We start from the raw sequence: 16,513 nt of genomic DNA on the forward strand, positions 1-16,513 counted from the left end.
CTGGAATGCCGCCCACTAGGAAAGAGATGGATGGAACACAGGATGTGTGTGTGTGTGTGTGTGTGTGTGTGTGTGTGTGTGTGTGTGTGTGTGTGCGTCGGTCGGGCGGACAGTGACTCGGGTGGTTGTGGAGGTGGAGGTGTTGTTCACAGGGCTTTTCTCCCCATCCCCACTTCCCTTTCTGCAGCCGCTGCACACTACATGTGTGCCAGAGGCGGGATTCCCCCACTCAGGCTTTCTATTACACCTGCCATCTGACCATGTTTTTTATTTTTTGTATTCGTTTTCTTGTATTATTTTGTTTTTTTTCATTATTATTATGCATTATTATTATTATTATCATTATTACCACATTAAGCCTGGTTTTCACAATGTTGGGCTTGCAATTATACAGGTGAGGTGACATTAAAAAAAGAAATATATATCAACGAATGTATTTACTTATATACTTACTTATACTTACTGACTGCATGACTTACTGACTTACTGACTTACTTACTTACTTGTTGGGGGGGCAAAGTGTAAAATAGGTCTAAAGTGCTTAAACACTGTTTCAAATATGCCTTTCACTGGGACAGTTACATAATACTCCTAGTTTTGCTGAGACTCACACGAGCACCTATACTGTAGAAGTTTGCGTGGCCAGGTGCGAAGCAACCTGGCCTACATTTAGCACGCACCACTACTGACGACCGTAAAGACGACTCTAAACATGACCCAGTCATGATTGACTAGGTAGTCATGATTGACCTAAACCAAACCTCAGTAAACTATACCTAAACCTAACCTCAGTAAAACTAAACGCAGTGGCTGGGGGCATTTCCAAGAACCCGGAAGACCGACAGAATCCGCGGAAGATCCCCTCCTCGCATGGTGTGCAGGCTCCATCAAATATCTACTTATCTTAATCTATACACATTTACATGAGGACTGGGAGTGGAGATAACCGCCCTCATCAGGTTAACTACTGTACATTCACCATTAATTGCCATTGCGTTGTCCAAGATGTTTGGATTGGCACAAAAACATGCATTACTCGCAGAAATCCAGCGCCTTGCAATGAATCAACATTCCAGTATATTGCACGTACAGGTTTGAATGTTTTTCTCACAGCGGTGAGTTTTTCACACTAACTAACCCACCCTGTGCACAACATGCACCCTCCCTCCCTCCATCCCTCTGGACACTTCTCTCTCTCTGCCCCTCTGCAGGAGAGAGAGAGAGAGGACTGAGAGCGGGTGATGATGTCACAAGGGGGGTGTGGGCTCCCCCCCCTGCATGCGTCTATAAGTACAGGCCCCCGTCGGGGGAACCTCTCCATGAAGTGGAGCCGAGTTGTGCTGACCCTGTAGCAGACTGAGACCAACAGACTGTCCAGTACAGGAGAGCAGAGAGGACCATTAGACTGGTGCGCCTCTCAGTGCACGGACCGGACCGACGACTGACTAGTGTGGATATAGTACATCTCACTACAGGACAACACTTGACACTCCTTTTTTGGACTGGGACTCTCGGGACGGTGGTGTCTCTCAGCAGCGCCAGTTACTGGAGATTTCCATCTCTTTTTCACTTAAGTCTTTTCTTTTTACATCCAGGATGTTTTTCCTTGTAATTTTGCAACAGATCCTTCCAACGCTGTTTATCTTCTCCAGTGCTACTGCAGTGGTGGTAAGTTGCCCGCAGCTATTTGCATTCTCTCTCTCTCTCTCTCTCTCTCTCTCTCTCTCATGTTGCTTGTTGCAAATAAGTTGATTGTATTTGAAAGTGAATTGTGTGTAGCTTTGTTATATTATTCAAAGCTAGTCACTGCATCATCCCACATCCCACTTAAATCACATAATCTGCCAGCTATATCTCATGATGACTGCATGGTCTCTGATCTGTCTTAACCACTCCTCTAACCCACTGGCTCTCAAAGTGGGGTCCGGCGTGGACCCCCAGGGGTTCTTGAGGCAGTTCCAGGGGGGTACCCATGCTAAAGTATTGATAGGTAGAGGGAGTAGGGGGAGAATAAGAACAAAAAAAGGGACCCTTGGAGATCTGTAACTCAGGGAGTGTAAAAATGGAATCAAATAAACCTTTACTGATGAATTCGGTTCCAATATTACTGCACGTTATGTGGGGGTCTGTGGCCTAACGCATACATGGGCAACTGGGGGCACATGTGGCCCACACCTTCACTTAGTGCGGCCCTCAGGTTAATACCAGAATACTGATACATTAGTAGCTTAATGAGTATTATTAAAAATGTTATCGTCTTTTTGTTCATGTCCAATGTATTTAATTCATAAAGTTAACATGACTAATAATTATCAGCATTTGAAAGGCATTTGAAATTAAATAATAATACATGTTACTTTTCAGGATTCCAATTAAAAAATAGAAAAATAACTATTCAGGATTTAAATTCAAATAATAGGCAAAAATAGCTGATCTACACTGTGACGCGTTTTGAGCTTGTAGATTGGCTATTCTTTGCTATACGACAGTATCATGCAATGTGGCCCATCTGGAGTGAGTGTGGAAATATTGTGGCCCTCTCCATCGTCAACCCATTCTGTTCAGGAACCGACAGGAACCCCTTTTTTGGTGTTTTTAGCATTAAGTTATACTTTAGCTATTGAAAAATAGCAGCAAGCTGAGGCGCTACGAGCTTGTAGGTCTGCTATTTTTTTAAAGTCGTGAAAATGTGGTGCAAATCTTTGAATGTACCGGTATATTCTTTCAGAGTGAACGTTTTTAACTCAAATCTTTGCTTCCGGGGGAGGTCCCTGGAACAACATATTTTCAGATGGGGTTCGGCGGTCAATTACAAATCATTCTGGGGGTCCTTGACATGAAAATGTTTGAGAACCACTGACATAGAAACATGGGTTTTTCAGACATTTGTAGAATCGTCCTCAGGTCTAAATGGGTCAAAGTTGCCTCCTGGCCTAACGGATATACCAAAGCAGGTGAATGAAACAGTGTGAACCACCCCCCCTCTCTCTCTCAGGCAGAGAGCCGCTGTCCGGCCCAGTGCTCCTGTGGGGAGCAGCCCTCGTGCGCGCCCGGAGTCAGCTGGGTGACAGATGAGTGCGGCTGCTGCAAGGTGTGCGCCAAGCAGTTCAACCAGGACTGCAGTGCCGCCGAGCCCTGCGACCACATCAAGGGGCTACACTGCCACCTGGGGGCCGGAGGAGACCCTCGGAGAGGCCTGTGTCGAGGTATGCATGCAATAAGAAGCCAGCCAACCCGGTCTGCTGCAGCTGCAGTAGATTATTAGCCAGAAAAATGAAATCAGAATGAAACAAGAAATGAGCCGCCTCCTTAATTGGCCTTGGATTCAGAGTTAGAATTTGTCGTCCCTTGTGTGCACACAAAACAATGCACAATTTGCAATTCAGGTATTTTAGCAGACGCTCTTAATCCAGAGCGATTTACAGTAAGCAAGAACAACACATGGTAATACATCAATTACATACAATATTCATCAAGGATCAAAGCTAAAGAACCGTCTAACCGTAGAATATACATGTATGTACAATGAAACTATGAGTATATACACTATAAAGTGCTATTATGTCTGCATAAAATGCTGTCTAAATTACATACGTTTAGCCTTTGCACATACGCCCCTAGGCCCTAAGGTCGTCAAGGCTGTATATAGTTTTCCAAATGACGGTCAATTGGCAAGTTACAGCATTTTACAATACACTTGGACAGCACAACAAGGGCAGCCAGCAGCTATCTTAGTCAAATAATGTATGAAGTCCAACCCGTGCACGCACAGTTTTCTCATGCAATCTCCCCATGCTTCCTTCAGCGGAGGCCCAGGGCCTGCCCTGCGAGTTCAACGGGCGCATATACCAGCACGGGGAGGACTTCCAGCCCAGCTGCCAGCACCAGTGCAGCTGCATGGACGGCGTGGTGGGCTGCATGCCCCTGTGCCCCCACCAGGTCAGTGTTGTTGCTGTCCACTACAAACTAAGACCAAAGTTCGTCGACTATACCCGTTTCCACTGACGAAAGCTAAATGGAAACTAAATGAAAACTAAGCTATTATGACTAAAACTATAAAGCTAAATGTATCGACAAACAGATAGAAACTAGACTAAAATGTTAGGAAGAAGGGACTAGTGGACAAGAGATCCAGTATAAGTCATTTTAACATTTGGTTGCATGCTGAAAATAGCCGATCTCCAAGCTCACAACGTGTCGTAGAGCTTGTAGATCGGCTATTTTCAGCAAGTGTAAAAACTGTCATTACGACGGCATCAACGCCCACCAAAAAACATTTTAGTTGACTAAATCAACTGCAGATTTAGTCGACTAAAATCTTATGATATCTAGTCCACTACAACTAGACTAACACTAGAACATTCCGGGTGACTAAAACGTGACTAAAACTAAATGGAAACTATTCAAGAGACTATGACTAAAACTGAAATCAAAACCAGGTGCCGCTGCCCGACTGGCGCTGCGCCCGCCCCCGGCTGGCCAGGAGGCCTGCTCCTCCTCGCCACGGAGGAGGAGGAGGAGGACGGGGATCCTCGGCGGCGCCGTGCTGCAAGGAGTGGGTGTGCGACGACGACAACCACATCAGCGAGGAACCGGAGGAGGAGGAGGAGGGGCCGACGCAGACGCACGCCGCGTCCTCCCTCATGCCAGACCCTCCACCGCCGCTGCTCCTCAACAACAACCACATCAGCCCCTGGCTGCTCCACCAGGCCCAGCCACAGCGCCACTACCAGGCCAGCACTGGAGTCACCTTTAGAGGTATATAAACAACCACATCAGCCCCTGGCTGCTCCACCAGGCCCAGCCACAGCGCCACTACCAGGCCAGCACTGGAGTTACCTTTAGAGGTATAAACAACCACATCATTCAGCCCCTGGCTGCTCCACCAGGCCCAGCCACAGTGCCACTACCAGGCCAGCACTGGAGTTACCTTTAGAGGTATAAACAACCTAACCACATCAGCCCCTGGCTGCTCCACCAGGCCCAGCCACAGTGCCACTACCAGGCCAGCACTGGAGTTACCTTTAGAGGTATAAACAACCTAACCACATCAGCCCCTGGCTGCTCCACCAGGCCCAGCCACAGTGCCACTACCAGGCCAGCACTGGAGTTACCTTTAGAGGTATAAACAACCTAACCACATCAGCCCCTGGCTGCTCCACCAGGCCCAGCCACAGTGCCACTACCAGGCCAGCACTGGAGTTACCTTTAGAGGTATAAAGGAATGTGTGTCTGTCAGCAGCATGCTGCGATATGCTCTGCTAGTGCAGCCTGTCTGATATACCTTCAGTATATCCATCCACTAATCCAGTGGTTTCGGGGTTTTTTTATAGCTCAAGACCCAAAAGAGAATCTATACTAAATGGTTGGATGTACATGTTCTGATGAATTGAAAAGGGTGGCCTCTATTGTAAACAAGTGTAATGCTTTATATTATGTTTATAATAATAATATATTATGGTGTCGTACTTTAACAGTTTTTGTATTGAGTTGTGCTTGAAATGTACTGTAATTCTCCAAACTGTTAATAAATGCTTCAATCAATCAATCAATCAATGTGCATTAGGATGTAAAAACTATGGAGACAGAGTAAGAGATGGAGACTGGGACAGATACAACACAGTATATCCAGGGTCCACTGATTACAATCTTTGAACCAGTGTTATTCTGTGCTCTCTTCTACACAGAGGTGGTGTCTCTCTCTCCCCAGTTTGAACCATCATTCTGTGCTCTCTTCTACACAGAGGTGGTGTCTCTCTCTCCCCAGTTTGAACCATCATTCTGTGCTCTCTTCTACACAGAGGTGGTGTCTCTCTCTCCCCAGTTTGAACCATCATTCTGTGCTCTCTTCTACACAGAGGTGGTGTCTCTCTCTCCCCAGTTTGAACCATCATTCTGTGCTCTCTTCTACACAGAGGTGGTGTCTCTCTCTCCCCAGTTTGAACCATCATTCTGTGCTCTCTTCTACACAGAGGTGGTGTCTCTCCCCATCAGGGCGGAGGTGTTCCTCGGAGCCTCCAGCTGTTACCCACAGACCACAGAGTGGACAGAGTGTTCCACCAGCTGCGGCATGGGCATCTCTAGCCGGGTCACCAACAACAACGCAGGCTGCCGCCTGGTGAGGGAGACCAGACTGTGTCAGATACGCCAGTGTGACCTGCTGCATCTCTCAATGTCTGGCAACAAGGTACAGTACTAGTATTAACCCATTTAGACCTGAGATCGATTCTACAAAATGTCTTCTAAATCCTGACCGTTTTCTGAAAACCCTATGTTTCTATGTCAGTGGTTCTCAAACATTTTCATGTCAAGGAGCCCCAGAAGTATAAGTATTTGGCCGTCGACCCCCATCTGAAAATATGTTGTTCCAGGGACCCCCATGCAAATTACCATGCAGCGCTGGTTTGCAGTGTCGCCTGCTTATTATAAGTGACTTTGGACTAGTATATAGATAGAGGACTAAAATTAAGAAATTGTTGATTCTTTCAATGCTTTTTCTTCATAACTTTATGTACAGTATGTGTACGGTGCACTGAAACATCGCCAAGAGTTCTTATTAATGTGATTCATTCATTGTATTCCCATATACTACTTGACAAAGAAACACTAAATAAAAGTATTGCTCTTCTCAAAGAGCATTAGGTAACTCAGGTCCCGTACAGATATTAGCTGAGATATTTATTGGATAATGAACTTCAGATTTCGTTTCTCTCTTACAATCTCTCTCTCTCTCATTCAGAAGGGCAAAAAGTGCCAGCGAACCGTCCGTCCGCGGGAACCGGTCAGCATCTCGTTCGCCGGATGCTCCACGGCGCGGCGCTACCGCCCACGCTCCTGCGGCGCCTGCGCAGAAGGCGACGGCCGCTGCTGCGCGCCATCCCTCTCCCGAACCGTGCGTCTGCGCTTCCACTGCCCCGACGGCGAGGGATTCTCCCGAAACGTCATGTGGATCCAGCGCTGCAGCTGCAGCAAGAAGAGCTGCCCCGGCGGTGGCCACGGTCACCAGCACCACCACCGCAGCGGGTCCAGTCCCTCCGTCAGCCTCCACAACGACATCCACGTCTTCAGGCACTGAGAAACACTGACGCGGCGCTGTTCACGCGGGCAGATGCAAAGACCATTCGTTGTCAATGTGCGCCATGCAGCGACATGAAGATGCAAAGATGCATCCGACGTTTGTGGCCTGCTGCAAGAGATATACAAAGCTACAAGTAAAGATGAACTGGCTTCAAACTCAGATACAAAGATACAAAGCAACAAACATGCCGCAAATCTTCGCGTCTTTGCATCTGCCCGTGTGAACGCAGCATCACTCATCATGAGGCCTTGGCACGCCGTGTGGGCATTAGTCCCATTGAGTCCCAGTGGTCAACTATTAAGGACCCCCAACATTGTATACATGTATTTGGCCGCCATCTTGAAAATATGTTGTTCCAGGGACCCCCCCCCCCCCCAACCCCCAACCCCCAGAAGCAGATATTTGAGTTAAAAATGTTCACTGCATGTGAAAGAATAATGTAGTTGCACACGTTTTCATGATAAACATTTTTAAATAGCAGATCTACAAGCTCGAAACGTGGCACTTAGCTTGTAGATCTGCTATTTTTCAACAGCTAAAAGGTTTAAAAAGAATGTGGTCAAAGTGGTTAAACGGCTATAAGGCGACACAGATGCGTTCCTGGTCTTAATGGGCATTAGACCGCGCCAAGCATCATCTCGACACCCTCTCCGTCTTCCGCCCTCCTCCGCCCACGCTCCACCACGGCCGGACGTTCCAGGGACAGCCCTGTCTGTCTGTCAGGAGGGTGGGAACAACCTCTCCCTCTTCTCATGCCAGACTATATGACATAGACATGGAGAGAACCCTCTTCTGGCAAGCCGGACCTCTGTCCCACCCTGTGCCACCCCACCCCTCTCCCTCCAGCCCAGCAAGCATACAGTGAATGGTTCCTATAAACCTTTTAGTTCAAGAGCCAAAAAATAAATTAGACGTTTGCGGGACCCAAACTATAGTGAAAAGCTCGGCTATTTTCTCTACTTCTTAAATATTAGTTTTCTAATTTATGGAATTTCATAGATTTTTCTTTGATTACTTCATGAAATTAGGCTACTAGGGGAAAATAATATTTTGTTTTTAATTCATGAACAATTATACTTTTTTTTTTTTAGGAACGCGTTATGAAATAAAATAAAAGCGAAAATGTAGGAAACAAAAAAGAAGAAAGGGACTCATGAAAATGTGTTGGACCCTGCAGTGTTTGCATGGGAACCAGTGGCATAGAGAGAACGTCTCTGGCAGCCTCCGGACCTCCGCCACGCACCCCGTCCCACTCCCACCCCACCCCTCCCCCTCCATGCCCAAGCAGTACACTCGCTTGCACTTTAAAGCTTCCTGCCGTGACGTCACCGCACGGTTTTCGCCCGTCATCACACTAGAGGTGTGTCGTTATATTCAATAAGGGACTGCTATCTTTCCAGGGACAGCACTGACTGAGGACAGACAGTGCACTGTAGTGTGTTGGTGGTGGTGGCGGTGGCACCTTGAACTGTTTGGCAGAAAATTACTTTATTGAAACTTTATATTTTTTATTTATTTGCGTGTCGTTGTTGTTGTTTGTGTTGTTTTGTTTCTTAGTTCCTCTAAATACAGAGGAAGGAATGAATGGTATTTGTGACACTTTGCCGTCAATTTACAGAATTGTTTGTATATAGGTAAATGAGTGCAGGATGTGTGAGAATGACGGGAAACATGTACAAGCGTCTTTGTGAGAGATGCATTTATGGAAGAAAAGGGATAATATATTAGTGAAGGGTTTGATTTCAAAATGGTTAAAAAATATCACATTTTCCTTAACAAAAATGACAAGACAATTCCATGATTTCATCATACCTAAATTCCACAAGCAAATATCGTATGATGAGATCATTTTAATTGTAAGTATAGGCTAAACAGTAGTAAACACCCATCATAAACTTTACCTGTATATTATTTTCAGGTGTATCAGATTTTTAAATGAAACCCTTCATATATAGTATATACTGTAGTCACAAATGATTGTATTAACTTGTAATTGTTTCTGTGTGTGTGTGTGTGTGTGTGTGTGTGTGTGTGTGTGTGTGTGTGTGTGTGTGTGTGTGTGTGTGTGTGTGTGTGTGTGTGTGTGTGTGTGTGTGTGTGTGTGTGTGTGTGTGTGCGCGCGTGTGCGTGCGTGAGTTACTTTCCGTGTGTGTATTTGGTAAAGCATGAGAAACTGAGCGTTTACAGGTGAATGTGTACTTTATACCTAAATGAAAGAGTATAGTATATATAGAGACTTCACTCACCATTGTGGAGTGGCAATATTTGGAGGTCGCCTCATTTTTCGAGGTGTGTGTGTGTTGTTTTATGTATCCCTCATAATGTAGATACTAGACGCTTGGAGGGAGTGTGTGTGTGTGTGTGTGTGTGTGTGTGTGTGTGTGTGTGTGTGTGCGTGTGCGTGCGTGCCTACGTGCGTATATTACATTATTCTGTGGAATATTTTGTCTGTAGACCTTGATCATTCTCGTCCAATAAAAACATACACATTTAACCTTTCTTTGTTGGAGTTTTGATGGAAGCGCTTCACTGTCCCTTGCCAGTTTTCTCTGATATTCTGAGATGCCTTTTATAGAAAACGTATAGGGTTTTTAGATAAAAGAGGAGTAAAACTTTGGAATATAAATGTGGTTAATGGCCCCATGATGAAGAAGTTCGGCTATCATCGGGTGGAAATTGCACCGATACTGTGAAGTAGTGTCAGTGTCATGGGAACGGGATCCGAAATCAGCAACTGGCGGCCCCCACCATCACCTAATGTGGCCCGCAGGTTAACCCATTCTGACCTGAGATCAGATTCATACGAGGTTTCCACGGGACACACACTGGTCTGATGAACCCATTCTGACCTGAGATCAGATTCTAAAAATGTCAGTCGTTCTTCGAATTTTTCAAAAATAGCAGACCTACAAGCTCGTATCGCGCCACTCGGTGGCGCGATATGAGCTTGTAGATCTGCTATTTTTCAATAGCTAAAGCATAACATGATGCTAACACCAAAATGGGTGCCCGGTCAGAATGGGTTAATATCGGAATACTGATACATTATTGATACAATTCCAAACATGCAAACATGACCGCTTTAATTACTTCAGTCTATATACAGGATGTAGTCTTTTTATGTCTGTATTGTATGTATTTGTATTTAGTTTGTAACTAAATGCATTTGAAATGCATTTAGTGTGGGAATCGCTTTTTTGACCAAAATGCAAGCATGGTTTGCGTCTGATGTATGTTTTGGGTGTATTAAATGACAATCGCGGCTCAACTCCATCCGTGTTAGCGTGTCATGCTCTATACCAATAGATTTGTACAGGCTTTGGAACGCACGTTTTCAGCCATGCAGTCAGCGGCCCCAGCCAGGTTCACGCTCCTTCATGGCCTTATACAACATACAGGCTGGCTCTGGAGCACAAACATTACGGCAGACTCCTAAATTCCACACCCTGGCCTCCTCTCTCTCTCTCTCTCTCTCTCTCTCTGTAGCAGATGAGTTGAGATAGGAACACTCTGACCTTCTGGATGCCCTATCGACGCATTTCCCGGGAACGTCACACTGATCAGAACCTGTATGCGCGTGCAGGTCGGTGGCAAAAGAAACCGATCACTCATTAGATGCTATGTAAAAGCACTGACATGTACAAATGCATCACATGGAACTTTCAGAGGCCTCCCCGTGTGGAACAAGCTGGTTTAGGGTGGATGTTTACTGTGATCTCTCGCTCTTGAAATGTATACCTTAATTGGTTTATGTTGTGTGTAAAAAAGAATAGCGATTCTCTGGCGATTCTCAAAGCATCAACGTTGGAGAGCCTCACTGGGGGCATGCTTGTGTCCTGTGTCTTATGTGTGTCATGGCCGCCTCAATGCATTTCCGATGGGAGTCACATGGTTTGATGACACAACCTTGTTGCATGGCTGTCTTCTGCCCTCCCCCCCATGCAACAAGCTTGTGTCATCAAACCACGTGACTCCCATTGGAAATGCATTGAGGCAGCCATGAAACACAGAAGACACAGGACACAAGTGTGATCACGGCTGCTTGATGCGAAAGTGTTGCGAACAGAGAATTGGCCGAGAACAGCAGACATTCAAGCTCACAGCGTCCGCATCCGTGACGCAATGTGAGCTTGTAATGTCAGCTGTTGTCGGCCAGGTGAAGTATATCTGTCTCACTATACTGTAGGTGCGTCTCACCAGCTAACACACAAGAAGACGTTGAATGAACCGAAATCAGCGCTCCAAAAACAACAGTTTTTGGGGGGTATCTGTTGGGAATTGATTACATGAAACCGCAAACCGGCACCTGTCCGCGCAATCTCAACGTTATCTATTGAGAACCTCCAGCATATATGCTGCATTTCAAGGAGCACTCCAATTGGTCAGATAGATAGTGGCAGCCTAAATTCTAATTTTGATGATGAAGATTGGAATTAGGTGAGATTTATTGGGTGCGTCCCTCCCGGTGCTAGAGCGCATATACCCATTAAAGGGCCACTTCACCCCTTTTGCAACCAGATCGTATTATGTTTGGGAGACAAGAAACACTTTCCTGGGGTTTTTATGTGGGTAATTTGTGTTTTTAGATATTTCAGTATTTCAAGGTGTACATGGGCTCCATGATGTCATGGACACTGCCTTCTTGGACTACAATTCCCAACACGAGGATAAAGGAAACATTCAGTCCAAATGTCCAGTTTGCTACTTCACAACTACTAATAGCTTACTTTGGTGTTGAAACTTAGAATTTCTCGTAAATTCACGCTATGTGGGGATTATCTGACGAGGATAAACCTTACATAGGCTATACTAAAGCCTACTAAATTGGTCAATATAAGTAAAATTATATAGACCAAATGGTCTATGGTCTAATCTAATGGAATAAATGGATGATCAGATGATCTCTCTCTCTCTCTCTCTCTCTCCTGTCACTATCAAATTTATAAAGGCTTTGAGAATAAGTTAGATAAGAAGATTGGTTTTTATCAAGTCTGAAAAGCAGAAACCACATGGGACCAGATTCTTGCTAATCTGATTCAAACCACATTCCTGGGTGGTGTATAAAAATGTATACACCACAGATTTATACTTTGCAGTACAACAGTGTCGTTCGCCAAAAAGAACATGCTCACAACTTGTTGCGCCACAAGTCATTGTGAGATGATCGATTGGCTTCTGAATACATAAATAAGAGTGTGGACAGGTCACTCTTAAAAGATAGAAAATATAAGTCAACAAAAAAACATAAATTTACACAACACTGCAGTGGTGTCAAACAAGCTATACCTATGAAAAGGTCAAATCTGCAACATACAGTACAATATATGTAGTGGGGGTCCCTGCTTTGTGTGTTATGCTGCTATGTATGTGTGTGTGTGGGTGTGTGTGTGTGTGTGTGTGTGTGTGTGTGTGTGTACACGTGCGGGTGTGTGTGTGTTTTATGATTGTATTACACTTTATTGCCTCTCTGTGACGCACGTGCTGTGACATCTCTACACTCAAGAGGTGCTATGCAAACAAACGTACTTGTTTACTAAAATACAACGGGGGGGGGCAATAATAGGCCAAATAACAGCATCCCTTTCTGCATGGACCTTTCACTGTGTGGCAGGATTCTTTCCCTGGCCTACCGACGGGACGAGAACCCAAAGCACACACTGTATCCCACCGTCACCATGGACACATGTCTGCCATTTGCCATCGTCGTCACCGAAGGCGCCACCCAGACTGTACGTCTTTCTTTGCACCGATGACAAATGTTTGTCTGTTAGTTTTTCTTGACTGTTTGGTATTGTAAATGCAAGTGGTGGAAAAAAGTATACTCAAATGTTTTTTACTTTGGTAAAAGTATAAATATTGCAATGTAGATGTACTCCGTTACAAGTAGAAGTCCTGTATTAAGAATTTACTTGAGTAAAAGTACAAAAGTACACACCATAGCGTGTGGCTGAGCTGAATGATTTGTCATGTCCAACTAACGTAACTGGATGCCTATAGTTTGCGTTGGAACAACAAGTATTAGTTTAATTCTTCAAGACAAGACAGCTAAAATAATGACTAAAACGTGTGTTGGCATTGCAAATTAACACATACTGTGTGCAACTATGCATGTACAACACAAAGTAGTCTCGCGTGGCCAGACTGTTGCCTCTCGCAATTTTCAAGCATTCGGTGATTGTGGAATAGTTGTCTGGCAAGTGAATGAGCACAATTGACTGAGTATAGAAATTGACTGGAGCCAATTTGAAACAACTGGCTCCAGCTCAAAGCTTTAACACATGCCCCTGAAACAGAACGCATATCATCACCAGCAGCACAGGTTTAGGGTCAAATAAGTTCCAGTCAATGTCAGCAATATAATGGTTTATAATGAAGTATTCAAAAGTACAAAATGTGTACAAAGTAAAAGCATATTTTCGTTTCAATGCACATTGCGATGTGATGTATTGTGAGCTCGTAGCTCTGCACTTTTCTCTATATTTAATTGAAATAGGGCTTACAATGTACTTCATATTGTCCCTACTCCCTTCCTAGAAATGTAGTGGAGCAAATAAAAGTACAATATTTGTCTTTGAAATGTGAATGTCAAAAGCAAAGTATACCAAAAATACTCAAGTACTTAATTACAGTACTCAATTAAATGTACTTTGTTACTGTACTAGATGTGACTCATGCTGTACATCACAGTGGACCTATAGTATGTCGTGTTTGGCTGCCTTCAACGCTGCGATCCAGAGGAGTTTATATTGGCTCGGTGGCTAGACTGGAAGCTACAGGTGTCGTCCGGCCTCGCAGAGAACTGCGAGTTTCGGCACAGACTCGTCAGGAACAGGAACAGGAAATATGTCGGAAATCAACAGGATCTCTGAGATTTGATGTACGGTGGCCCGTAGCATGCAGTGAATCTCAAGCCCTTTAATTTCCCAAGGGTTTGATAAGCATTGTTGGTTCCGGACGTGGTACCGCAAAATACACTGTAAAATCCTGTTCATTTAGGGGTCCAAACCAAATGGACCCTTTACGTGTCCATTTGGTTCCACTTCCTATACTATCAAATATGTATCCCCACATAGGCCAAGGACCCTTGGCAGTGTGAAGTAGTAGACCTACTAGACCAGAGCAAGGAAAACTATAGCGCCTCTCCCATATACTGTATATCTTATTCATCTTATACTCATCTGGTTCCATCTGGTTTTCATGCATTGGCGTGCACAGATACACACTAGGGGGTGCTAGAGTACCACCTGCCAAAGCTTCTAATATATTATGTATGCCCCAAAATCTATAAATCTCACACTATTAATAACCGTCCGGTTCCACGCGCTGCACAAGGTGCCCCTTTTCACTTCTCTGTCTTCTCTCACCACATGCATAAACCTCCTAATCGGCCCTCCTCTTCAGCATCCTTCTCCCAATGTACCCCTCATCCCACCTTTGCACATGCATGGCCAAACCATCTCAACCTTGCCTCTCTTGCTTTATCCCTCATCCCTCTTAACCTGGGCTGATCCTATAAATGGTGCATTTATATGGGCCCAGCGCTTTTATCCAAAGTGCTTTACATCGATTGTGCATTACATTCACCCATTCACACACACATTCATACACCGAGGGCGGAGGAAACCATGCAAGGCACCAACCTGCACATCCGTCAGGAGCAATAGGGGTTCATCCCATCCCGCCACTCTACCTATACTGGCTCAATGTAGTCATTGTCTCGTCTTTTTGTGAGTGCCACCATTTACAAGGTATACAGGCTGGTCTCACTATACCGTCTTATTGATCTTCCCTCTCACTCTTGCTGGTACCCTTCTGCCACAAATCAATTCAACTAAATATAACTGATGATGACAAACTGGCAATAAAGCAATGACAGGTTCATTCACTCCCATGCTTTTGACAATGAACTTCAACCTCAAAAGCACAATGGCTATTCACATGTCGATCACATCCGTTTCTTTGTACTGTAAAGATTTAGATGCTATGCCGGTGTAAATACAGCATCTGTGTTTTATAGGGCCGAATCAACCCCTCTGTGGGACCTGGCGCTACACCAAATCAAAAAGGCCCCATGCCGCGTGTGAATGTGAGTAGCGTGTGCGTAACACAATGAAGAACGACGCTTTTTGCGTTTGCGTGCGTTCAGCACCCCGCCAGCACTATCACCGCTGCTCCCATAGAGTTATAAGGCTGCTCCCATAGAGTTATAAGGCTGCTCCCATAGAGTTATAAGGCTGCTCCCATAGAGTTATAAGGCTGCTCCCATTGAGTTATAAGGCTGCTCCCATAGAGTTATAAGGCTGCTCCCATAGAGTTATAAGGCTGCTCCCATAGAGTTATAAGGCTGCTCCCATAGAGTTATAAGGCTGCTCCTATAGAGTTATAAGGCTGCTCCCCAACACTGGATCTGCTATTTTTGAGTCTCCTCCCACCGAGTGCATGGTTAAGGAACTGCTGTGACCAAAACACAAAAGCTGGAGTTCCTGTGTTGCGTTACATTGAAATCGGTGAACTATGAACTGATTTGGCAGAAGCAACGTCTGTACCTATTTGAAATTGTCTCGCACAGGGGCCCTGCAAGCTGCGGGCACTGGGGCTTTTAAACGCCATTATACAACAGGTTATTTCGAGGAAGCAATCTGATTGGTTGAAACAGCCTTCTAGTCGTGCTTAAACCACAATATTGGAACACCTACAGTATAATCAAAACAAAGAGATCACCTGCTCTGTTCTCCCAGAGCACAGCAGACTCGGTGGCTATAGACTAGCTAGTTTCTTAGGACATTTGTAGTCGTAGTGGCTACTTCCGTCATTAAAAATTATGATTTTTTTTTGCTTCGTTTTAAGGGTAACTGTTGTATAATTGCAATATTACACTCAAAGTAATTTCCATTCACACAATTTACATCACCTGCTCACCCTCATGCTTCTGTAAAGGCACAGAAATGTTCATGGGTGATGCACATGGTCACGAGTAAATAATATATACGAAAACCTAAATAAATAAATAAATAAATATATAGTGAAAATAGCAGATCTACAAGCTCATAACTAATTTTCAATAAAGGGCGTGATTCATAATTTATTTTTGTATGTTTGAGTCCTAGGGGGAGACATCTCTTTTGGGCCCAGTGCAGTGAGGTTTGGGAGCCACTGACTGCTGAAAGGCATCTGGGATAATAGAAAAGCTATTAATAGCCAACAGTACTGGCACCACAACCAACAGGGCTCACTCACTGGTGGTAAAGTACTCACATTTTGTACTTAAGTAACAGTATCAATACTGGAATGTAGAAACGCTCTGTCACAAGTAAAAGTCCGGAATTCAAAATGTACTCGAGTAAAAGTACAAACGTATCGGTAACAAAAATGTACTTAAAGTAGAAAGTAATGATTATACAGAGCTCACAGCTTAAATATCATCTATTTTCAAAT

At 44.6% G+C, this 16,513-nt stretch overlaps 1 protein-coding gene across 1 annotated transcript; it reads left to right on the forward strand.

Annotated features, from left to right (window-relative positions):
- The first annotated feature begins 1,338 nt into the window (after window positions 1–1,338).
- ccn1l2 (cellular communication network factor 1, like 2) lies at window positions 1,339–9,572 on the forward strand. The gene is made up of 6 exons (XM_080765557.1): window positions 1,339–1,668; window positions 2,996–3,206; window positions 3,806–3,939; window positions 4,440–4,758; window positions 5,973–6,187; window positions 6,740–9,572. Exons 1-6 carry the CDS (start codon window positions 1,597–1,599, stop codon window positions 7,073–7,075), a joined length of 1,287 nt encoding a protein of 428 aa, XP_080621683.1. The 5' UTR covers window positions 1,339–1,596; the 3' UTR covers window positions 7,076–9,572.
- Window positions 9,573–16,513: the final 6,941 nt, after the last annotated feature.

This window comes from Protomyctophum bolini (assembly GCF_963924005.1).
Source record: "Protomyctophum bolini genome assembly, chromosome: 6".
Classification (NCBI taxonomy): Eukaryota; Metazoa; Chordata; class Actinopteri; order Myctophiformes; family Myctophidae; genus Protomyctophum; species Protomyctophum bolini.

What these genes read in the sequence shown, in the direction of transcription:
- ccn1l2 (XM_080765557.1), top strand. Translation starts at nt 1,597, where the DNA reads ATGTTTTTCCTTGTAATTTTGCAACAGATCCTTCCAACGCTGTTTATC. An exon ending in TCGGAGAGGCCTGTGTCGAG is followed by an intron (nt 3,207 to 3,805) that starts GTATGCATGCAA and finishes TGCTTCCTTCAG; the next exon opens with CGGAGGCCCAGGGCCTGCCC. An exon ending in CACTGGAGTCACCTTTAGAG is followed by an intron (nt 4,759 to 5,972) that starts GTATATAAACAA and finishes TCTTCTACACAG; the next exon opens with AGGTGGTGTCTCTCCCCATC.